General features: G+C 42.3%; 3 protein-coding genes across 4 annotated transcripts in view; 2 read left to right on the top strand and 1 right to left on the bottom strand.

The window, feature by feature from the left end:
* The window catches only part of SERF2 (small EDRK-rich factor 2), an 8,284-nt gene extending 1,158 nt beyond the window's left edge, over positions 1 to 7,126 (top strand). Inside the window, exons 1-3 of one of the 2 annotated variants that reach the window (XM_006831710.1) lie at positions 5,416 to 5,476; positions 6,055 to 6,163; positions 6,790 to 7,126. In XM_006831710.1, coding sequence (XP_006831773.1) covers positions 5,470 to 5,476; positions 6,055 to 6,163; positions 6,790 to 6,853 — 180 coding nt within the window. In that variant the 5' untranslated portion in view covers positions 5,416 to 5,469 and the 3' untranslated portion in view covers positions 6,854 to 7,126. Of the gene's footprint in view, positions 1 to 5,415; positions 5,477 to 6,054; positions 6,164 to 6,789 lie in introns of those variants that run through there. The other variant, XM_006831711.1, reaches the window with a different exon arrangement.
* Positions 7,127 to 8,000: 874 nt separating this feature from the next.
* SERINC4 (serine incorporator 4) lies at positions 8,001 to 13,812 on the bottom strand. The gene is given in 15 exon segments (XM_006831880.1): positions 8,001 to 8,154; positions 8,329 to 8,425; positions 8,478 to 8,516; positions 8,603 to 8,668; positions 9,082 to 9,140; positions 9,558 to 9,684; positions 9,790 to 9,885; positions 10,079 to 10,144; positions 10,147 to 10,289; positions 10,516 to 10,592; positions 10,594 to 10,610; positions 10,731 to 10,804; positions 11,156 to 11,316; positions 11,756 to 11,938; positions 13,711 to 13,812. Coding segments are annotated over 15 exon segments (1,461 nt in total).
* Positions 13,813 to 14,570: 758 nt separating this feature from the next.
* HYPK (huntingtin interacting protein K) lies at positions 14,571 to 15,899 on the top strand. Its single transcript, XM_006831709.1, has 4 exons — positions 14,571 to 14,738; positions 15,207 to 15,262; positions 15,551 to 15,602; positions 15,757 to 15,899. Exons 1-4 carry the CDS (start codon positions 14,577 to 14,579, stop codon positions 15,850 to 15,852), a joined length of 366 nt encoding a protein of 121 aa, XP_006831772.1. The 5' UTR covers positions 14,571 to 14,576; the 3' UTR covers positions 15,853 to 15,899.
* Positions 15,900 to 25,304: the final 9,405 nt, after the last annotated feature.

The raw sequence follows: 25,304 nt of genomic DNA, 5'->3' as shown, positions 1-25,304 counted from the left end.
TTTAATTTCAGTTTGTCAGAAAATGTCCTAATTTTGCCACTGTATTTGAGGGACCGCTTTGCTGGATATATTCTTGGTTGGCAATCCTTTTCTTTCAGAGTTTTGTATATGTCATTCCATTGCCTTCTTGCTTGCATGGTTTCTACTAAGAAATCAGAGCTTAATCTTATTGGTTCTCCTTTGTAGGTAACTTTTCATTTTTTCATGAGCTGCTCTCAGAATTCTTTGCTCATCTTTGATTTTGGAAAGTTTGATTATATATGTTGGTGATTTTCTTTTGGGATCTATCTTGCTTGGGGTTCATTCTGCTTCTTGTATGCTTATCTTCTATGATGTTAGAGAAATTTTCTTACAAGTCTTCAACAATTTTCCCTGTGTTTGTCTCTATCTGTTCTAGAATTGCAATCACCCGTAAGTTGTTCCTCTTCATAGTGTTCTGCATAACTCTTAGACTGTCTTCAGATTTTTGCATTCTCTTTCCTGATTGTTCTTCTAGCATTATAGTATTGAGAAATTTATCTTCAAGCTCACTAATTTGGGCTTCCATTGTTTGGCATCTACTCCTTTCCCCTTTCAATGTATTGTCTGTTTCTGAGATCTTCTGGGTTTCTATTTGCAGGTTTTGTATTACTTCAGAACTTGAATTTATTTTATTTGTTTGTTCTTATAGTGTTTTTCTGATTTATTCTAAAGTTTTTATTGTGTTCTTGCATTTCTCCATCTTTCTAGCAATCCTTTAAAGGTACCTAATCATCATTCGCCCAGGATCAGGCAGTGTTTCATTCTGCTGTACATAAGGTCGCTATGAGTCAGTACCGACTCGATGGTACCTAACAACTACAACAACAACAATTAACGTTCTTTTGAATTCTATGTCAGTTAGTTCTATTACCTTTTCTTTCTCAGAAATGGTTTCTGACTCTGCATCTTAGTCATTTGAATTATTCAATAAAGAAGAAAATCAGAAAGATTTAGTAAACACAACAGAAATGATAATGGGAAGAAGATCCACCAACAAAATTGACTCAGCATAGAAAATTATGTAGAACAAAGAATCCAGCAGCACCACAAAAAACACACACAGACACATAACAATCAATTCATACCTATTGATAATTACACTGACTGTAAATTGATTAAATAAATGTACCAGTCAAGACTCATAAAGAGCAGAATGGGTAAAAAAACAGAATCCTTCAGTATGCTGTTTACAGGAGACATATTAAAAATACAGTGACAGTGTAAATGTCCATCAACAGAAGAATGGTTACACAAACTTTGGTATATACACACAATCGACTATATGTTGAAGAGTAATGATTAATCTGTGAAGCACCTCACAACATGGCTGAACCTGGCTGACATTGTGATGAGTGAAACTAGTCAATCACAAAAGGATAAACAAAGTATGAGACCAATATTGTAAAAAGTTTAAAAAGGTTTTCTTGATAAAAGAAACAAGCTATGATGGTTATGGGTTGGGGATTATTCATGGGCTCATGAGGAAATCTGTACATGGACCAAGAGGCAGTTGTTCGAACAGAACATGGGAACACTAAATGGTTTAAAATTAAGAAAGGTGTGTGACAAGGTTGTATTCTTTCACCATACTTATTCAACCTGTATGCTGAACAAATAATACGAAAAGCTGGGTTATATGAAAAAAAATGTGGCATCAGGATGGGAGGAAGACTCATTAACAACCTGCGATATGCAGATGATATAACCTTGCTTGCTGAAAGTGAAGAGGACTTAAAACATTTACTGATGAAGATCAAAGACCACAGCCTATGGTATGGATTGCATCTCAATGTAAAGAAAACAAAAATCTTCACCATTGGACCAATAAACAACATTCTTATCAATGGAGAAAAGACTGAAGTTGTCAAGGACTTTATTCTTCTTGGATCAACTATCAGTACTCATTGCTCAACTATCAATACTCATCAAAAGGACGTATTGCATCAGGCAAACCTGTTGCACAAGACCTTTTTAAAGTGTTGAAGAGCAAAGATGTCTTGAGGACTTGAGGGCTAAAGTGTGCCTGACCCAAACCATGGTATTTTGCAATAACTTCATATGCATGTAAAAGATGGATAATAAATAAGGAAGACAATAGAGGAATTGATGTTTTTGAGTTATGGTGTTGGAGAATAATATTGAAAGTGCCATGGGCTGCCAAAAGAACCAACCAAAAGATCTGTATCGGAAGAAGTGCAGCCAGAGTGCTCCTTGGAGGCCAGGATGGCCAAACTTCATCTCTCATACTTCAGACATATTGTCAGGAAGACCAGTCGCTGGAGAAGGATATCATTCATGTTTGGTAAGGTAGAGGGGCAGAGAAAAAGAGGAAGACCCCCAGAAAGATGGATTGGCAGCATCAATGGGCTCAAGTGTGGCAACAATTGTGAGGCTGGCCCAGGATCAGGCAGTGTTTCGTTCTGTTGTACACAGGGTCACTATGAGTCGGTACTGACTTGATGGCACCTAACAAAAACAATAATAACAAGAGGAGTAGTCATGTGAGTGACATGGTAGGCAATATTCAATAAGAGGGAGGTTATCAGAGGAAAGATGAAGGTAGCAGGAGGCACAGGGAGGAATGCAATAGTTAAAGTGACTATAGGTAAATATTCTTAATTGTTGGTACATGGAAGGAATTGTAATGTAATAAAGCAAAGTATATGATTTATTGAATGTAAACCTTCAGAAAATCTGACCATCTACTCTATAAACCTTTACTAAATTCACAATAAACAGTAAAAAAAAAAGACATGAAGAAGGCCAGCTTCTTATTGGTCAGATAAAGACTGGTGAAGCCCCAAGACTATGGTCTGTGGTCACCCTTTTGGTTTGAAACTGAACTCACCCTCATGACTGGAGATGTATGGGGGTTGAAAATGCAGGGAGTAAGCAGTATGGGTGATGTTGTACTGTGAGGAGTGCAATCATTGGGATAGGGAGAAGTGTATGATTTGTTTAATGTAAGGCTGGTGATGGCCCATTTGGATGTATGTGATGTAAATCAAAGAGCTTAGAATTCTTTCGACAGAAACATTACCTTCAGAAATGTGTAGACCTAGATGGAGGCTATGTAGAGAAACAATAGCTTCACATTTTGATTTTTGTTTAATAAAGATTTCTGTGTGTGAGCTTGGAGTCCTGGTATGGTGCTGTGGGTTAATGTGCTGGACTGCAAAGTCGGCTTGAATCACAAGGCTGGTGGTCCAAGCTCACCAGCTCTCCTTAGAAACCCTATACAGGGTCGACATGGGTCGGAATCAACTTGATGGAATCTGACAACAACAACAATGTGTGAGCTCTGGTAGGATGGCACTGTAGGATGAGCACAGGACTGGTAACTGCCAGGGTGGCAGTTCAAACCCACCAGTCACTCTCAGAAACCTTATCTATACAAGATAACTGAGTTAGAACTGACTTGACAACATATACCAACAATAACCAACAGTTAATACATTATGACTTACTCTTGTATAAATATATATATATAGGAAGAGAGCACACAGGCTTGAGTGAGTGCTATTTCCTCTACACTCTATAGTCCACAAATGCAGAGATAAATGTTTTATTCATCACTGGATATCCAATGCCTTCTGCAATAGTTGGAGTCCTGGTGTGGTGCTGCAGGATAATGTACTTGTCAATCACAAAAGGACAAATACTGTATGAGACTAACACTGTAAGTAGTTTCAAAAAAAGTTTTCTTGATAAAAGAAACTATGATGGTTATGGGGTAAGGGATAGGGAAAATTAATCACAGGCTAGAGGGCACAAACACTAACATGGGTGACAGGGCAGGCAATATGCAACAAGAGGGACATTAGCAGAAGAAAGATACAGGTAGTAGGAGACAGAGGAATGCAATAGGTCATATGAATAAAGGTAAACACTATTAACTGTTGGTACATGTAATGCAGCTAAGTACATGATTTGTTGGATGTAAAACTGATGATCTGCTCTGTAAACCTTTGCTCAAATCACAATAAAAAGTTGAAGACTAAATAGAAAAAGAAATCAATGTATTACTTTAGACAAATCTGCTGCACAAGACTTCTTTAAACTGTTCAAGAACCAAAATTTCAGTTTGAGAACTAAGGTGTGCCTGACCCAAGCCAGGGTATTTTCAGTAGCCTCATATACATGTGAAAGTTGGAAAATGAATAAGGAAGGATGTAGAATTGATGCATTTGAGTTACGGTGTTGAAGAAGAATATTAAAAGTACCATGGACTGCCAGAAGAACAATCAAATCTGTGTTAGAAAAAGTACTGCCAGAATGTCTTAGAAGCCACAATCGTGCTCTTGGAAATAGCAGTCAAGAAATCAAATGTACTGCTTTGGGCCAATTTGATTCAAAAGACCTCTTTTAAGTGTTAAAGAGCAAACAAGTCATTTTTTTTAGGACTGAGATGCACTTGACCCAAGCTATGGTATTTTCAATGACCTGATACGCATGTGAAAGTTGAACAATGAATAAGGAAGACTGGAAAAGAATTAATACATTTGAATTACGGTGTTGGAGAATACTATTGGAAGTACCATAGATTGCTAGAACAAACAAATCTGTCTTGGAAGAAGTACTAGAATGCCCCTTAGAAGTGAGGACCAGTTCCAGGAAAACGACATCATTGTTAGTAAGTAGAGGGTCAATGAAAAAGATTAAGAACTCCATCCAGATGGACTGACACAGTGGCAGCAATATCGGGCACAAAGTAACAATTTTGAGAATGGAGCAGGCGCGGGCAGTGTTTCATCGTTGTGAATAAGATTGCTATGAGTCAAGCTGATTGGAGGACACCTAATAACAACAGGTGTGGCTGCCAATTTCCATACTGGAGAGACCTGGGGAGGAGCAATTTCCCCAAGGAAGGGGTTAGTCTTAAGTTGGTTTATATAAGATTTTATACCAAACTTGGAACACTTCAAATGTCCAAATAAATAACCGAGGGCAGAGACCACACCATGGCCAAGTTCGGTCTCAGTCCCGATAACACAGAATTAGCTAAGCCACCTCAGTACTCCTCCCTCTCCATCAACTTTGTTCCTTCTGGCTGAGTAGGCAGCGCTCTAAACGGTCCCCGCATGAGGTCACTCTACCTAGTCACGTGTTCGGTCCCGCGGGAGCGCCACATCTTCAGCCGCAACCTTCCACTACCACCGTGCCCACGTGACCCGGCCTAGTTTCTCCCGGCCCAGTCCAACGCCTAGCTCGAGAAGCTCCGCCCCACGCTGCGCGATCTGGCTGCGAACCTCCGCCCCTTTCCCGGTCAGCCTAGAGAATGGCCCGCGGCCCCACGTGCTTTTTTCAGTCCAATGGGAGCTGGCGTCTGGGTGCCAAGGGGCGGGACGGAAGAGACGGATTGTTACGTTGTAAAAGGGGGCGGGGTCTGCAACGTCAGACAGAACGAGGGGAACGCAACCTAGGCAGGCCGGAGTCGCTGCTGTCGCCATGACCCGTGAGCACCAAGACCCCCCCCCCCGCCCTTGTCCTTTTCTTCCCGTCCACGCTGAACATGACCGCCAAACCACTAGGATTAACCCGCCCATCGCTCCCCAGCGGAGACCTTTCTCAGGGAGCGTTCTTTATCGACCCTCACACTTGGAGCCCGGAAATCGAGACTTTCGCCCACCGACACTTCTCAAGACCCCTCCCCCCCGTTAGGCATATATCCTCCCTAGCCTTCCGCTATGTGAGGGAGAAGCCCTGCGCCCTCTGATAGGCCCAGAGCCCTTTACTCCATAATCCAGCCCCTCCCCCCCGAACTCCAACCCGGTCCCTGCACGACCACCACCTGTCTGGGTCCCTATTCCGTCTTGAAACTCAACCCCCCTCCGGGAGGTTCCTCGAGACCGTCCTCCCTCCACCCTCCCATTTTAGCCTGCTTTCTCCTCTCCTCTCCATGTCAGCAGCCTAGACCATGAGATGGGCCAGTATGGGTCCCGCGGAAAGTGTTGGGTCCTCCTGGTGTCCTGGGTTGGAGAGGAGGGGTCGCTGGGATGTGACCACGTCTCACTTTTTACCTTTTTCCTTTAGGCGGTAACCAGCGCGAGCTTGCCCGCCAGAAGAATATGAAAAAGCAGAGCGACTCGGTTAAGGGAAAGCGCCGAGATGACGGGCTTTCTGCTGCTGCCCGCAAGCAGAGGTAGCCCCAGGGAGGGGAGGGGCGGGGCGAGGACGCGGGGAGGAACCTCGGGTAGACCTAGGCTTGTACCAGGAAAGAGAGAGGTACCTCAGGGCTGGAGCCTGGGCTTGTCTTGAGGGGGAGAGTGCATTGCTTTCTTTAGGGTTTTATTTCCTTCCTATTCTCCAAATTGTTAGCTCAGTCTTAACAGGAAGAGATTGGAGCGTGGGCCTGCCCCTCAGTCTGATTTCCGAGTGCCCCTGGGTCTGACCATGTTAAGGGCAAGGGCAGGGAGCTTCACATTTCAAATTCAATTGTGATTATGAGAGCCCGGAATTTTTTGCTCCTTGCTGTTCTTTGTTTCACCTCCCTTCTCTGGTGTTGCTGGGTGTGGTACTCAGCACAGAATTGAGAGCATAAACCTTGGGCCTGTGAGGCCAGACATCTGACCCCTTGGGCAGATGGAGACTGATTGCTATTTGAGCCTCAGCTGTTTTCCTCTTGTTCTCCTAGGGTGGGAATATAGCAGCCACATGCTGAACTTTGTCCCACCCACTTCCATCTTATCCTTTGTGCCCTTCATCCCCCTGCATCTTGTCCTTTTTGCCCTCTGGTACCTCCCAGTGCCCCATCATCTCTACCCCCAGGGACTCGGAGATCATGCAGCAGAAGCAGAAAAAGGCAAACGAGAAGAAGGAGGAACCCAAGTAGCTTTGTGGCTTCGTGTCCAACCCTCTTGCCCTTCGCCTGTGTGCCTGGAGCCAGTCCCACCACGCTCGTGTTTCCTCCTGTAGAGCTCACAGGTCCCAGCACCGATGGCATTCCCTTTGCCCTGAGTCTGTAGTGGGTCCCTTTTGTGCTTCCTTTCCCTCAGGTAGCCTCTCTACCCCCTGGGCCACACCTGGGGATGAGGAGGTTACCCCTTCCCAGTGTTTTTTATTCCTGTGGGGCTCACCCCAAAGTATTAAAAGTAGCTTTGTAATTTCTTGAGCGCCTGGTTTGACTGGGGATTTGGGAGGACGGGGATGGAGGAATGGCTGTCCTTTCCCACCAAAAAGGGAGATTTTAGACTTCTAAAAGATTGTGGGTATGTTAGACTAATAAATGAAACATCACAGAAAAAGAACTTTATTATACTACAACCACCAGATAACTACTGTGGGGATGCAGTAAAGGAAACTTCATAACCATAGGAACTTCTTTTCTGTGATTTTTGCTCCTACAACCTTGGACACCATCCCAAGGATAATGTGAGGGCCTAAAAGGGAAAGCTCCAGGACCTCCGTTTATGCCCCTCTTTCTCGTTCTTCCCTAGTCTGTTTTCCTGTTTGAAAGTTGACCAAAAAATCCTGCTGCTCTCAAGTGTTCACATTCTCTTCTGCTCTGTTATTCCTTATGGAATGAAGGTGGTGTTGGTCTTTCCTTGACCTTAATATGAGGATTAAAACTTGGGGTAGCCCCTGTACTCTTTTTTCTTCCTGTGTCCTGGTTCTGTGGTTCTGGGCATCATATTCCTGGGCCCAGGATTGAACTGCCTGTTTTTTAGCGCCAAGGGCAGAGCCAAGTCTTCAGTCCCTGTTGGTTCCCCCTCCCCCGCTTCTAGATCAAGAACCAGAAAAAAAGGCTGGTGTTGCACTGTCTGTTGGGATCAGCTCTGGGAGATAGGTTCTTGAGCTGGAATGAATATATAATGGAAGCTCCATTGAGTCAGATATTCTACCAGGGTACTTGGGTTGATGTGACTACTTATTGCAACTCAGACACAGAACTAACTTAAAGAGATATAAGTGCCTGTTGTGTCTTTACAATGTTGTACTGGGATGGACATCTCCCCTGAGCCAAGACAAGGGACAGAAGCTCAAGTGAAATCCAGCTTATTAGAAGAACTCAGACTGGAGGCCAGTAGCAGCCCCAGATAGAGGAGTACACAGGCCCAGCATGAGACAACCTTGACCCAGAAGGTGGCCCAGCTACCCTTGGTGAAAGTCTTCTCCAGTTCTGCTCCCTCATAGCTGTGGAGCCAAAGGCTCTAGTTAGAGAAAATGCAGTAGACTGATTCTTTTTCCACCCAAAGAGTGGGGCAGACCAATGTGCGTCCCCTGAGAATCCTTAGGATTGGCCCTGAATTGTACTTTCTCCAAAATAGCACACATTTTTAGAATGTCCCAGGCCCAACTCCATTCTACCTGAACCAGTTGGTAAGGGTAACCATGATGTAGAGTGATGGAAGGAAGAAGACAAAATGGAAGGCAGAATAGCTGTAGGAAAGATGCTGGGCTAGAGCTGGAGGAGTCGTATGGTCAGGTCAGTTGGTCTGATAGTCCTACTCCGTGGCCCTGGAGAGATGGAGGGCTGCTGGGAGCAGTTCTGCTAACTACCTTTTCCCTCTTTCCCTAGCTTCTTTCATGGAAGCTCTTGGGGCTCTTTGGCACTCTACAGAAATCTATTCTTTCTCTTGACACTCACTTTCCTCTGGCTCCACTGTTATGGGGCAGCAAAAACAGAAGGGAGCATGCTTTGAAATGACTGTAAAGACCACAAGATTGTTAATCTAGGAACTCCCTGTCTTTGAAAGGATTAGTCTCTTGTAAAACATGGAGGCACACCTGGGTTCAAATTTCAGCTCTAGCACATAACTGATTATGGGACCTTTGGTGTAAGATGTTGAATCTGTGCCTCAATTTCTCCATTTGTAAAATGGAGTAAGTACCTACCTCACAGGGTTGTTGTGAGGATTAAATTAAATGAGATTGTATATATGTAAAGTATCTAGCCAGTGCCTAGCACGTTGTGGGTACTCAATAAAAGGTATTAGCAGCTAGAACCTGAGCATTCTGGGTAGAGGTTGGCAGGATGTGTGTGTGTGCTGGTATGTGTGGTGGTGGTTGGGGGGAGAGTGCTGAGGTTATGGAACGCTCCGTTCTCACCTGAAACTCAGCCATAAACCTTGATGATCCACAAGGGTCCAAATACCTTAGCCAGGTAGGCAGCCCCAGTACTGAAAAAGAAGAACATTTTCAGGCAAGCCCAGTGAAATAGTATCTGAGCCTTTATTGCCAATGGATCCAAATTAGTAACCCTCAGGAAAGTACTAACTGCTCCCTCTAGCCCTCTTACCCCTAAAATTTATTCAGGGCTTGCAGGAATTTAGAGATTTTTTTTGTGTGTGAGGGCCCTAAAATCTTTGTATGTATTTTTAATTTTTGAGTCCCCACTCCCCGCCCCAGCCCCGCCACCTCAAAGAGATCATCTGACAAATTGCTATTCTTAGAAAGTGTTCCTGTTCACGGGGTGCTTGCTTTCATCTTGCTTTAAAGTTTAGAGTCTAAATAGATCATAATCCCAGACACGACCGTCCCTCCCTCTGGGCATCCTCCCTCCTCTCATGACCTCACCCCTTGACACCATTACCCACCAAGCTAAAAGCACACACGCATACATGATGCCAGCACTCAGCACTGCCAGGGAGCTGTCTGAGGCCTGGGGTCCCATGTTACTCAAGCTAGGTAGGCACAGGGTGGGATTTTGTACTTGAAGAATTACTGAGAGGGAGTAACAGAAGAGAGAGATGGTAAGAATAAGGAGCAGGGTATTTGACAGGAGCACAAAAGGTTTTAGCATAAGGAGTCTAGGTCCTGTCCCCTTACCTCTATCTGGAGGACGGCTGGAGAGTACAAAGGAGGTCAGATACATGATATAGCAGCTGATAATAGAGGCCTGAAGAAAGCCAAAGCAGGTTTGCTCTGGGGAGAATGGAGATCATTTGTCTACAGAGTGGTAACTTCCTTCACTCCTATTCTCACCCCTGCATTGCCTCCCCACCCCTTGAGGGAAGCAGAGGTTCTTCTATTAGAAAACTTGGATTGCGATTTTGGAAACGTGAAATTTGTTATACTAAAAAGCCCCCAAATGGAAAGTTGTAGGGCATGTACCCACTGAGGCAGATGCAGGGAGCCATGGAGCGTAAGGAGAGGAGGCCACAGAAGCAAAGGTGCAGACTGTGAGCATCTTGTTGAGCGTGCAGCCAGCCGGGTGTGTGTAGTGGTGGAATAGAAGCATAGCTCCCACACCAGCCATTCTGTAGAAGCCCAGGGTGGCCAGCAGCACTGTTAGGAAACAGCCACAGTTTTGAACTGCACCTTTCTCCCTATGGGTCGGAGGGAGGTGGGCAATGGCTTGAGCTCCAGCTCTTTCTATTAGTATTTCTCTTAGTGTGACTGCACTGAGCCTTGCCCAGGATCGTCACGTTCCTGAACTGGTCTATTGGAAGCTATGGGACCACTTATTGGTCTTGTCCTTTGTCACACTCGACTGAGCCTAGTAATACCAGACAGATGAACCCAGAAGAGCCCTTAGGGTTATGTACCCCTTACTAGCTCTTGTTCCAGGAATGGGCAAAGGCTGTGATAAGTATCAACTACAACTAGATGAAAGCAAAGCCTCCACAAATGGCCAGTGTAATGCCATGGTGCAAGATGGGCATCATTGGGAAATCACGTCATGATTCCCAGTCCTCTTCTTGCCCTCCCTTTAATTTAGAAAGACCTTTAGCCTATATCTGCTGACCTGGGTGTGAGATGGAAATTACCTGGGAAGAGATGCTTGTCAGTGATGCAAAAGGCCACAGCAGAGAGCAGGAACAGTAGCCTGAGGAGCCAGAAGCTAGTTAGGAGGGAGAAAGAAAACCAGATTGAAAAAATAAGAAAATACATATTTAAAAAAAAGGCAAAGGAGTGTGCAACAGAAACAGTAAAATAGGAAAGAGAACAACAAAAATAGGAGTAGAGGAAAGGTACCAAATTTTACCCTTCACAAATGGCTTTGCCTATAATCTTAGTGTTATCTCCATTTTAGAGACTACAGATTCAAAAAGAGTAAGTATCTGACTTAGTACAGAAGCAGGGCCAGGTTGTCCCTTTTCACAGTGCTATCACCTTATCCTTTAATTTCCTTTACCCATCTTGTGTTAACATCCCTCCCTTATACGTCTCCTCCTAGAGAGTACACACAAACCTATTACGTAGCTGTGCTTGTGGGCTGGTAGGGGAGTGGAGGTGGACCAGCATCCTAGCCTGCAGCAGGTGGAAGGTAGCAGTTCCTCTACACACCCTGTACACAGCCCCAGAGCATCTGAGTACTGGACAGTCAGAGTAGGCACATAACCCTGAGGGCATCTGGATCTAGAGGGAGGATGTGTGTCAGAAATGACAGGGCAAATCATGTACAGAAAGGTACCTTCTCACTGTTCTGTCTACTCATTTGCCACCCCACCAGGCTAGATCTCAGGAGGTTTTTTTTTGTTTTTAAGTTTTTATTGTGAATTGAGTGAAAGTTTACAGGGCAGATCATCAGTTTTACATTCAACAAATTATACACCCTGTTTCATTACAATGATTATAATCCCCTACATGTACCATCAGTTAATAGTATTTCTCTATTCATGTTAGCTCCTTTTTTTTTAAGACACTCAGGCATATATAATACTTTACACCACCAAAGGGCACATTCTGCAAGCCTATCTCGTGGTTGCCAGCTCTCAGTCCCTCTCTCCATGAATCTAGAGTCCTCAGGAGGTTCTTTGGTCCACAATAATCCAACCCAATCTCCTCCCACTTGCCCCCCATGTCCCTTGTAGGAGACTTTTTCTATGACTGCCCTTGATAATAGGAGGCAGCAGACTGCTGAGGTTCCCACATGGAGAAGAATGTAAAACAGGTGGCTATAAGTGGATTTTCTAAGAGGGGGACATCTAGTGGGGTAGCACCTGGTACATGGAGCAGGGCCACAGCAGGACACCTGGGGGAAGAGCAGATGCAGAGCATCAGAGTGGAGATTTGCTGAGAAAAGGCTTACAGTAATGTAAGTATGAGGTCACTTCATGAGATTGAATTCCAAAATTGGCTCTTTCCTTTTCCCTCTCCTTTTTACTCTGGCATTCTCAATGTCTGGTTCCAAGCTACTCAGGATTGCCTTCCACTGAACAACCTATAAGACTTTCATCAGAAGAACGTAACTGCAGAGTTGAGGAAACCTTCAGCATTTCCCTACATCTAAACATTTGTGGCTGAGAGCATGAGAGATTTACTACTCAATAATTTTAGCAGCAAGAAGCCCTGATGGCACAGTGGGTTAAGTATAGGGCTGTTAACTACAAGGTTGTCAGTTCAAACCCACCAGTTGCTCCACAGGAAAAAAAAAAAGGCTGCTCCTATATAAATTTATAGTCTCACATTAGAGGTGTACACATGTTGACAGCAACAGAAGTAAAAACTGGTATATACACAATCCTGCAGTAATAGTGATCTGTGGAGTAGGTGCTTGTATAGACACACAGGCTGAAAAGGCATGGGAGGGAGAGTGGAAGCATACACATGAACATATATGTTTGACAAGGAAAAAATGCACATGTGTATTTACATTTGCTACAAATAAATTCATGAATAGAGCAGACAAAGTTATGAAAACTAGACATAACCAAACACCTTCAGGGATTGAGTCTTTGGGCCTAGGGGCTTGACACCAAGGTTAGTTGGCATGACATAATCACAACAATGTTCTACATCCTATATTGGTGAATAGCGACTGGAGTCTTAAAAGATCATGAGCAAGTGGTCATCTAAGGTACAATTATTGGTATCTTGCTGTCTGGAGAAAAGAAAAATAAAATTTAAGATGCAAGGTAACAATCCAATGGACTGATGGACCACGGGAACATCAGTGACTATGACTCTGAGACCAGAAGAACTAGATGGTACCCAACTTCCACTACCACCTGCTCTAAAAGTGGTCATATTAGAAGGTCCTGGTTAGAGTGGGTGAAAAATGTGAACTATAACCCAAAATAATAAAACTTCCAAAGACTGTGGCCCTTAATCACCCTTCATATCTGGACATGAACTCACCTGGATGGCTGTCAACAACAGGTTTATAAGGGGAACAATAACACTAGGGAGGTAAAAATGCCTTAGACTAATCAAGTATTTGCAATCAAAAGCACAGCATTTACCTAAGGATAAAGTTCAGAAGGGTTATTAGGAATGAAGAAGAAACAAAGAGGAAATAATGTTACATTGTGGAAATTGGCAATGAATGACAACATGTATGAATTATTGAATGGAAAACTGATGTGTGCTATGTTAAACTTTCATCCAATTCACAGTAAAAAGCTAAACAAAAATTTAGTGTTGGAAACTATGGAACAGTTCTAGTGTCCTATAGGTTCGATATGAGTGGAAACTTAGAGGCAAGCAAAAGGGCCTCCGAGAGAAGGTCCATCTTGATTGGGTTGCATTCATTTTCCTCCTCAGCCCCAGCTGCCCATCAGTTCCTATTTTCCAGATAGGCTTTTGATCAAGTAAGCTTATCTGCCCAAATATCCTCTCACCTGGTTGTTGTTGCTGTTAAGTACCATGGAGTCAGTTCCGACTCATAGTGACCCTGCTCAGGGTTTCCGAGGCTGTAGCAGAAAGCCTCATTTTTCTCCCTAGGAACAGCTGGTAGTTTCGAACTGCTGACTGAGATTCGCAGCCTGATTCATAACCACTACACTACCAGAGCTCTTTTCTCACCTGGTAGAAGGGGCAATTCACTATGACACTGCTGTCTCCACCACACTGCTGTATCAGGTGGAGGGAGGTGCTGGGGCCTGTAATGGCCTTAGTACCCAACATCCTTGTTTTAGGAATGAGGCTCAGGTCTAGTGATCTACGTAATAGGAAAAGAAAACTGTTTTCTTCTCAGCCCGTTGAATTCTACGGATGGCTTGTCTCCTCGAAAGAAAAGCCCTAGTGTGGGAGACATTAAGAAAATGAACCACTGATTCTCAGAATGTGGTGGTGATTATGTGCCGTGGAGTCGGTTCCAACTTTTAAGCGTTTCCGAGGCTGTAAATCTTTACGGGATCAGAAAGCCTCATCTTTCTCCCGCGGAACAGCTGGTAGTTTCGAACTGCTGACCTTGCGTTTCGCAGCCCGATTCGTAACCACTACGCTACCAGAGCTCCCTAGTAAATATAAAAAGTAGTCTGGCCTACTCAGACTTCTCTCGAGGTTAAGAAACAATTTGCATACCTAACCTCCCATGGATTAACAGTACTAATTGGTTTAGGATTAGACATCCTTTTAGGTTGAACAGGTGTGTGTGTGTGTGTAAGTAACTGTGGAGGAAGGAAGGATGTCAGTAGGGGCGCATTGCAGAAAGACATGCCAATGGGGTCTGAAGTGGGGAGGTGTTAGTTCCCGGAGAAGGATTTGGCAGAAACGAATACTACAATCCCCAAAGGAAGTCATGGGATGAGAGCAGCAGTCCTCTGAAGTTTCTAGCGTCGGAGAGTAGTGAAGGCGTGGCCCAAGGTCAGCTCCGCCTCCTCTGTGGGCGGAAGCTGCGGGGCTATTCCCGGAAGTCATAAGGTGGGACAGTGGCGCGGGGGATCAACATGGCTACGGAAGGAGATGTTGAACTGGAGTTGGAGACTGAGACCAGTGGCCCAGAGCGGCCTCCTGAGAAGCCACGGAAGCATGATAGTGGTGCGGCGGACCTGGAGCGAGTCACCGACTATGCGGAGGAGAAAGAGATCCAAAGCTCTAATCTGGAGACGGTGAGGTTGCCCGATATCGTGTTTAGACGGATTGAGAGTGGAGGGGGACCAGCAACTGTAGCTGGATCCCAGAACTCCAGGACTGGGCCCGGATCCTATTGCAGAATTAGGCAAGAGGGTAAAGCCCAGGGAAACAGCTGTTAGCGCTAGTTCGTCCCTTAGCGGAGATGGATGGAAATTGTTTTGCCTAAAGTAGACCTGGTGTGCACAGGATTGAATTAAACATAGTTCTTTCACATTTTAACGAGTTCCCCAGGTGAGTCTATAAGCTTGGTCTCTAACAGTTTATGAATAGTTGAAAGGCCAGCCAGCCCCTGCTATGGAGCCACTATGTGTAGATAGATTACTAATTCCTGATACACTGTCAACACACAGACATACATAACCCGTTTGGCGTGGTCTTTTTTAATCATTGGGGCTTAAGGTGGGCAGAATTTGTGTTAGTAACTAGACCTTGTCTTCCCATAGGCCATGTCCGTGATTGGAGACAGGCGGTCCCGGGAACAGAAAGCCAAACAGGAACGGTAAGTCTTCCACATGCCTGCCCCACCATTAACCATTTTTTCCCCAGACAAAAAGACAATTCATTATTGAGCCTAGGTCCTGCACATCTAGGGTTTACAGCTTCACTCCTTTGTTAGTGGAAGGAAAGGCCAACAGCTGCTGCAGGAAGGGAAAGAATTAGGGTGGGTTTTCATTCCACAAATGTTTATCAAGAATCATTTATTTGCAAGACATAGCTGGAAATAATCAGTTATGGAAGTTTATGTTGGAGGAAGAGAATGAAGACTAACGCACATAAATATTTACAGGGAGAAGGAACTGGCAAAAGTTACCATCAAGAAAGAAGATCTGGAGCTGATAGTGAGTAGTAATGCTTAACAAATGACGAAGGTTGGGAAGGTTGCTTTGCCTAATTTGTTTCCTGAAACTCATTTAAAAAGTGCAATCAGAATGTTTTTGTGGCATGTTAATGTTGCAAGAATCCCAGGTAACATGACTGGTAATTTTTTTGCAGATGACAGAGATGGAGATCTCAAGAGCAGCAGCAGAACGGAGCTTGCGGGAACACATGGGCAATGTGGTCGAGGCTCTTATTGCACTTACCAACTGATATGGGCTTTCTTAGACATACCCACTGGATTAATTTATTGCAATAAAGATGCTTTTGCATTCTTTGGAAGTTTTATTATCTTGGACCAAGTGTAATGTATATTATATTGTATTTTGCTGTGGTGGTGGTGGTGATGTGCCAGGAGTTGGTGCTGACTCATAGCAACCCTGTATAGGGTTTCCAAGGCTGTAAATCTTTACAGGAGTAGATAGCTTCATCTTACTAACATGGAACTGCTGGTAGTATCAAACTGCTGTCTGTGATATTAGCAGCCCAACTTGTATTTGGAGTATTACTGAATTTAAGTGAAAGACACCAATCACCCTACCTCTACTAATGAACCTATGTGAAGGATCAGTGTAGAAACTTTATATTTTTACTCTTTTGTTAGAATAAGGAAAGACCTTCAGATGTAGTTGCTAGGTTAGGCTTGTTTATCTGACTAGACTTTTACTTAACAGTATTTAAGGTATATATGGACTCTCAGCAAAATCACTGTACCCCATGGTTTGTATTTCCAGCAGGGTTTCAGACTGTTTATTTCCTTCCATACGCACAACAGATTAAAACACTACCAGGTTCTGCACTATCTTTACAATTATTGTTATTTTGAACCCCTTGCTGCTGCCTCTGTGCCAATCCACCTCGTTGGGGCAGGGGGTGGTCTTCCTTTTTTTCATTGACCCTGCACTTTACCAAGTGTGATATCCTTATCCAGGGACAAGTCCCTCCTTATAATATGTCCAAAGTATGAGTGAAAAGTCTGGCCATCTGGTTGTACTTCTTCAAACACATATTTGTTTTGGACTCCATGGTACTTTTAATATTCTTCTCTAAATGCATCAATTTTACAGTCTTCCTTATTCACTGTCCAACTTTCACATGCATATGAGGTTATACCATGGCTTGGGTCAAGCTCACCTTAGTCTTCAAACTTACATCTTTGCTCTTGAACACTTTGAAAAGGTTTAGTGCAGCAGTTTTTTTTGTGTGTTTTTTTTTGCCTAATGCAATACACACAGTTTGATTTTCTGATGGCTGCTTCTATGAGTGTTGATAGTGGGTTTAAGCAAAATGAAGTCTTTGACAATTTTAATCTTTTCTTCATTTATTATGTTATTGAGCCAGTGTTGATTTTTGTTTTCTTCACATTGAGGTGCAACCCATACCGACAGCCATGTTATTTGATTTTCATTGGTAAGTATTTTAAGATCTCTTCACTTTCAGTAAACAAAGATGTATATCTGCATATCACAGGTTCTTAATGAGTCATTCGCCATTCCTGATATCACTTTCTTCATATAATCCAGCTTTTTGGATTATTTGCTCATCATAGATTGAATAAGTATGATGGAAGAATACAATCATGGCACACACCATTGTCGTTTTTAAACAATTCAAGATCCCTTGTTCTGTTCCTATGACTGTCTCTTGGTCTATGTACAGGTTCCTCATGAGCACAATTAATATATACAAGAATATTCCAATACCCATTTTTTGAAATGTTACCCATAGTTTGTCATGATCTGCACAGTTGAAAGCCTTTGCATAGTCAATAAAGTATAGGTAAACATCTTTCTGGTATTCTCTGCTTTCAGCCAAGACCCATCCCTTGTTCCATGTCCTCTTCTGAATTCAGCTTGAGTTACTGGCAGTCCCCTATTGATGTACTGTTGCAGCAAGTTTTGAATTCTCTTTAGCAAAATTTTACTTGCATGTGGTATTAATGATGTTTGATGATTTCCCCATTCAATTGGGTCACTTATCTTTATAAATGGGCACAAATATGGATTTCTTCGTCAGTTGTCCAGGCAGCTGTCTTCTAGATTTCTTGGCATATATGAGAGTGCCTCCAGTGCTACATCAGTTTGTTAAAAGATTTCAATTTGTATTCCATCAATTCCCAGAGACTTGCTTTTGCTAATCCCTTCAGTGCACTTTGCTTTTGATCATATGCTTCATCTTGAAATGAATGATTATTAACCATTTATTTTTCTTAAAGTAACTTTTTATCCTATCTTTGGATACTTTCTGTATCCTTCAGTATTTTGCCTATAGAATTCTTCAGTATTGCAACCCAAGGCACAAATTCCTTGCTCAATTCTTTCAGCTTGGAAATGCTAAGTAGTTCTTTCCCTTTGGCTTTCTAATTCCACGTCTTTGCACATTTCATTACAATACTTTACTTTGTCTTCTCAAGCTGCCCTTTGAATTTTTCCCGTTCAGCTCTTTTATTCTCATTTCTTTCATTCCTTTTAGCATCTCTACTCTACACTGGAGAGCAAGTTTTAGAGTCTCTACAGACATTGATTTTGGTCCTTTCTTGTTTTCTCAATTACCTTTTGCTTTTTTCTTATGTGATGTTCTTGATGTCATCCTAGAAATCTTCTGGTTTTCTGACATTAGTGTCTAATGCATCACATCTGTTCTTGAGAGGGTTTCTAACTTCAGATTGGTTATGTTCAAGATCATATTTGGCCCTGACTGTCTTGTTTTAATTTTCTTCAGCTTCAACCTGAACTTGTATATGAGCTATTAAAGGTCTGTTCCCCAGTCTGCCCCTTGCCTTGTTTTGACTGAACATATAGCTGCCACCACTGTACTAATCCATCTCTTTGAGGTCTTCCTCTTTTTCTCTGACCCTCCACTGTACCAAACATGATATCCTTCTGCAGGGACTGGTCCCTCCTAACAGTATGTCCGAAGTATGAGACGAAGTTTGGCCATCCTGGATTCCAAGGAACATTCTGGCTGTACTTCTTTCAGCACAGATTGATTTGTTCTTTTGGCAGTCTTATGATATTTTTAATATTCTCTTCCAACATCATAACTCAAATGCATCAATTCTTTGACAGTCTTCTTTATTCATTGTCCATCTTTCATATGCATGTGAGGTTATGGAAAATACCATGGCTTGGGTCAGGCACAACCTTAGTCCTCAAACTGACATTTTTGCTCTTAAAGACTTAAAATAGGTCTTGTGCAGCAGATTTGCCTAATACATGGACTAATTTCTTGACTGCTACTTCCATGAATGTTGATGGCTGATCCGAGCAAAATGAAGTCTTTGATAACTTCAGTCTTTTCTCCATTTATATGGATGCTCTTCATTGGTCGTGATGAGTATTTTTGTTGCCTTTATATTGAGGTGCAACCCATACTGAAGGCTGAGGTCTTTGATCTTCATTAGTAAGCATCTTAAGACCTCTTCAGCAAGCAAGGTTGTATCATCTGCATATGAGTCTTCCTCCAATCCTGGTGCCACATTTTTCTTCATATAATGGTTTCTCGGATTATGTGGTCAGCATATAGATTAAATAAGCATCGTGAAAGAATCCAACCCTGCACACACTTTTCCTGATTCTAAACCATTCAGGTTCCTTTGTTGTATTTGAACTGCCTCTTGGCCTGTGTATAGGCTCCTCATGAACACATTGTTTGGAATACTCATTCTCAGCAGTGTTGTTCATAGCTTGTCATGATCCACACAATAGAAAGTCTTGTCAGTAAAGCACAGGTAGACAGACATCTTTCTGGTATACTCTGCTTTGAGCTAAGATCTATCTGACATCAGCAATGATATCCCTTGTTTCATGTCCACTTCGGAGTCTGGCTTGAACCTCTTCTCTGTCAATGTATGGTTTCAGGTTTTTGTGTTATCTTTGTCAAAATTATACTTGCATGTGATAGTAGTGTTAATGTCTGATGACTTCCACTGGGTCACCTCTCTTTGGAATGGGCACAAATAATGGAGCTCTTTCAGTCAGTTGGTCGGGTATTTGTCTTCTAAATTTCTTGGCATAGATGAGTGCATTCAGTGCTGCATCAATTTGTTGAAAGATTTCAATTTGTATTCCATCAATTCCTGGAGCCTTGTTCTTTGCCAATGCCTCTAATGCACATTGGACTTCTTCCTTCAGGATTATTAGCTCTTTATCATATGCTGCCTCTTGAAACGGTTGAACAGTAACCATTTCTTTTTTGTACATTGACTCTTTGTATTTCTTCCATCTTCGTTTGATGCTCTCTGAATCATTCAATATTTTGCCCCATAGAATCCTTCAATATTTCAAGTCAAGACTTGAATTTTTTCTTCAGTTCCCTCAGCTTGAGAAATGCTGATTTTGTTCTTCCCTTTTGGTTTTTTAACTCCAGGTCTTTGCCCATTTCATTATGATATTTCAAGCTGCTTTTTGAAATATTCTATTTAGCTCTTACCTCTTTATTTCTACCATTTGCTTTAGCATCTCTATGCTGGAGAGCATGTTTCAGAGTCTCTTTTGACATCCATTTTTGTCTTTCCTTCTTTCTTGTCTTCTTGATGGCTTTTTGCTTTCTTCCTTTATGTTCTTGATGTCATCCCACAACTCTTCTTATCTTTGGTCCTTAGTGTTTAATGCATCAAATCTGTTCTTCCGATGATCTCTAAATTCAGGGATATGCTCAAGGTCATTATTTTGGCTTGTGGACTTCTGTTAATTTTCTTCAGCTTCAGTGTGAACTCACATATGAGCATTTGATGGTCTGTTCCACAATCTGCCCCTTGCCTTGTTTTGACAGATGACATGGAGCATTTGCACCATCTTCTTCCACAGATGTCGTCAGTTTGATTTTTGTGTATTCCATCTGGTGAGGTCCATGTATATAGTCATCTTTTATGTTGTTTAAAGAAGGTATTTGCAATTAAGTCATTGGTCTTGCAAAATTCTATCATGTGGGAGAGGGGGATGAAAGAACAAGGTAGATAGGGGAACACTATCTTGCATGGGCTAAATGGGACAGAGGTAAATAAGTGATGTATGCTCAAACGTGGCACAACAGGGCTCTGTGATACAGGGATTGAGGCATAGTCTGAATGGGTAAAAGGGGAAATAATGTTAAAATGCTTACCTGTCTTAAGGATATTAGTTTTCCTTGCCTGTTATTGTTAGGTGCCATGAGTTGGTGCTGAGTCATAGCGACCTTATGCACAGCAGAACAAAACAATGCTGGATACTGGGCCAACCTCACTATTGTTGCCACGCTTGAGCCCATCAATGCTGCTGTTTGGCCAATCCATCTCACTGGGGGGGAGGGGAGGGGTCTTCCTCTTTTTCTCTGACCCTCCACCTTACCAAACATGGAGTCCTTCTCCAGTGACTGCTGCCTCTTGACAATATGTCCAGTGTGTGAGAGACGAAGTTTGGCCATCTTGGCCTCCAAGGAGCATTCTGGCTACAGTTCTTCCAACACAGATCTGTTGGTTCTGTGGGCAGCCCATGGCACTTTCAATATTCTCCTCCAACACCATAACTTAAAAGCATCAATTCTTCTATGGTCTTCCTTATTTACTGTCCAACTTTCACATGCATATGAGGTTATTGAAAATACCATTGCTTGGGTCAGGCGCACCATAGTCCTCAAGCTGACATCTTTTCAACACTTTAAAAAGGTCTTGTGAAGCAGATTTGCCTAATGCAATACGTCGTTTGATTTCTTGACTGCTGCTTCTATGAGTGTTGATAATTGATCCAAGAAGAATGAAGTCCTTGACAACTTCAGTCTTTTCTCCATTGATGAGAATGTTGTTTATTGGTCCAGTGGTGAGGATTTTTGTTTTCTTTATATTGGGATGTAAAATAGACACTTGAATGGATAGAGTGGAAAGCTTGTAAGTGGTCTACAGCCTGTAACTGATTGGAATATTTAAAAGTTCTAGAACTTGCCCAGTGAAATAGGCTTCTTGTAGAGCCCTTGTAGTGTATAGGACCTTAGGTGGAATCCTGAACCTCATTCAGAACCTGAGAAGGGACATTCCTACTTGAAAGGACATGCAGACCACCCTAGAGTGACTAGAGGAACAGAAGGTATTTCCTGAATGAAAGACAAGCAGGAAAAAACAGCATAAAAAATGGCTGTCTGTTTGGCTATTACAAGAACAAGCAAGCTGTTTGCCAGGGAGCCTTCAAGGCAAGCAATCAAATCCCTTCAGGACAAACCCCCCTCCAAGACTAAAACTCGAAGGGAACACAGGAACAAGCATGTAAGTCAATGACTGCGTTGGTCTATATTTGAGTGGAAGTGGGGAAAAGTTAAGTAATGAAGATAAGGGCTGAGTTCAACCACATTTTATAGACTCCTGGCAACCTCGAAATGAGAGAAGAGGAAGGGCTGGTTGGTCCTAAGTTTGGGGAGTCTTGGGAATTCCTGAGCCCATGGACATTGACCTAGGCTCAGAGGGCAAGAGCTGAGAGTGAAACGTCCAACTGATATAAAGTGACGGGAGATGCACAAGAACGCCTAACCTTGCAGACAGTACCCATTTGACCTAGCTTCGATGCCTTGATGACCAGAGCTTGACTAGAGGAAGATAAAAAAAAATTCAATAAAGGAAGCAAGTGTAAATTACTACAATTTGATGAACTTGACCTATATTTATGTATTAGCTTAAATACCAATCAAGAGGGAAGGAATCTTCACATCAAGGATCAAACCTATCCTCTCAGTACACAGGGTTTATAGGGAAGGGTTACCTCAGATTGGGGGTTTGGCTATAAAGGCAGGAAGTGGCTGGCTTTTGAGTTTTCAAGTGGGAACTTAAGTTTAAGAGTGTGTTGGAGAAGGTAGAATCCCCACTGAATAGTTTTCATCTTGTCTAGATGGGTCTTGTGAAAGGAGATGGAGATAGGATTCTTTTGATTATATAGTAATTGTTACTGTGACTAATTGTGATTGTCACAACCTTAATGGTAGTTTTGTAACAGAAAAGGGGGAGTAGTTAATCTTACATTCCAGGAACAGAGGAACCCAGGACCATCAAGGGAGAAAAGCATGAGTGGAATGTGAGACCCTAACTAGAAAAGCAGTGACACCAGAGATGGAGGCAGAGATGATGGCTTGGAGAAATAGAGTAGCATAGGACTCTAGACTCACGAATAAAAGGTTTTGTGCTGGTGGCCAGAAGGCAGGCTTGCAGAATGTGCCCTTTGGTGGTTTAAGTAGCTTATGTATTGAGTGGTTTTGTGTATATATAAAAAAACAAACAAACAAACCAGGGCATAGAAGCGAATACTGTTAAATGATAATGCATGGAGGGGACTGTAATCATTATTGCAATGAAACAAAATATGATAGGATGAGTACAAAGTCAGTGTTCAGCCATGTAAGCTATCACTCAATTCACAAGAAAAGCATAAAGAAAAAGGAAGCAAAGTTGATCTGTTGACTGTAAACTAATCTGCTCTGTAAACCTTCACTCAATTCATAATAAAAAGTTAAAAAATTCTATCATGCATCTCCAGCATCATTTCTATCACCAAGGCCACATTTTCCAAGTACTTTTCCTTCCTCTTTGTTTCAAACCTTTGTATTCCTATCAGTAATTATTAATATATCTAAGATTGCATGTTTGACCAATTTCAGACTAAAGAAATTGGTAGAATTCAATTTCATCATCACTTGCTTTAGTGATTGGTATGTAAATTTGAATAATTGTGGTATTAACTGGTCTTCCTTGTAGGTGTATGGACATCAGAAAGCACTGTACTTCAAGACAGATTTTGAGATGTTTTTAATGATGAATGCGAAGCCACTCCTCTTCAATCATTTGTCATTCCTGGCGTAGTAAACCATGTTAGATTCAAAATGTCCAATAAGGTCCATTTCAGCTAATGCTTAGGATATCAATGCATTCTGTTTTGACAGCTTCCAATTTTCATAGATTCATACTCCGTACATTCCATGTTCTGATTATCAATGGATGTTTAAAGTAAGTGAAGGTTTTGAAGGCTTTACTCCAGTTACATCATCACAGTCAACTCTGAGGCCACAGCTCTTGCCCTAGTCTCATTTTGAGGGGCTCATCTTCTGGTACTGGTGCTGACCAATAGTACTCCATTGCTATTTGTAAGGTTTCCAGTGACTAAATATTCTAAAGTAGTTCATCGTCTCTCCTTCCTATTTAGTCTTCTTCTGGAAGTTCAGTAGAAATCCGTCCGTTGTGGGTGACCCTTCTGGTATTTAAAATACCTATGGCATAACTTCCAGAATCACAGCAACACTAAAGCCACCATAATATGACAAACTGATGAGTGGTGGAGGAAGACTTTGGGGATAATAAAATAGGGTTAGTTTTCAATTGTATATGTTAGTTGTTACTGTTAGCCACAGGTATGAATTTATAATTACCTATAGAGATTGGATTCCTGGGGTGGTGCTGTATGATAAACACTGGACTGCAAACCAGGAGATGAGCAGTTCAAATTCACCAGCTGTTCCTCGGAAAACCTACACAGGGTCACTGAGTCAGAACCAACTTGACAACAATATATTTAGAGATTATGTATGATTTTAAGAGGTATTTACAAGTATCAAGTTAACAAGGGTGGGCTGTGATAGGTAAGGTTTTGTGTCAACTTGTCTGGGCTCTCAGTGGTTTGGCAGTCAGGATTTGGTAACCCCTGAAGATTACCAAAAGTGATCACATCACCTCCATATATCATTAACCCTGATCAGATATAATGAACCTACGTATTTTAAATCCTCACTTCTACACTATTCTGAGGGAGAAAGATGAGGCATTCTGTTCCTTTAAAGATTTACAGCCTCGGAAACCCTATGCAGGGTCGCTATGAGTCAGAACCGACTCCTTGGCACGTAGCCATCATCATGATGCTAATGAGACTGGATCAAACCTACAGGATTAAGTGTACTTTGAGTCAATCTCTGTTGATTTATGAAAGATTAAACAAGCAAGCAAAGTTTAGAGGGACCTACACCAAGACAGAAGAGTTAGAATGGAGTACATTCTTTAGTTCTGGTGTCTCTGCACTGTGAAACTCCTAAACCAAAGCAAAGATGGATGCTAAGACACACAGAGATCTCCAAGGAATGCTGGGACTACAGATGTGGAAAGGAGACAAGACCTTTTTCCAGAGCCAGTCCTCTGAACTTAAGATTTTAGCCTCTTAATCTGTAAGAGAACAAATTTGTTAAAGCCATCCACCTGTGGTATTTCTATCAGCAGAACTAAATAACTAAGATTGCATCATTTCTGGTACATACAACAGTAACTTATATTTATCTTTATGTGCTTGTTTTATTACCATAAAGTATTCAGTGAGACATTTAAAGCATGTAAAAGATACCATTGTTGTATGTCCTTGAGTCGGTTCCAACTGACAAGTGTGACCCTGTATATGGTTTCCAATGAGCAGCCGGTGGGTTTGAACTGTCTACATTGAGGTTAGTAGTCCAGTGCTTATCCTACAATGCCACACCAGGACTACAAAGGACCTTAGTCTTATTTCTTTTTTGTCTTCTTTTGCCCCAACAACTCTTAAGTGTTCTACCTTGTGTATGATAGTTATATAACAAGAAAATCACTGAATTTAATTCAAGCAAGATACCACTACATTGCAACTCTGAGAGCTCTAGTGCACTCCTGGGCAAGATACTTGTAAGTACTTTCTCCT

Source organism: Chrysochloris asiatica, unplaced genomic scaffold, assembly GCF_000296735.1.
Source record: "Chrysochloris asiatica unplaced genomic scaffold, ChrAsi1.0 scaffold00004, whole genome shotgun sequence".
Classification (NCBI taxonomy): Eukaryota; Metazoa; Chordata; class Mammalia; order Afrosoricida; family Chrysochloridae; genus Chrysochloris; species Chrysochloris asiatica.
This window is presented reverse-complemented; position numbering and strand designations above follow the sequence as displayed.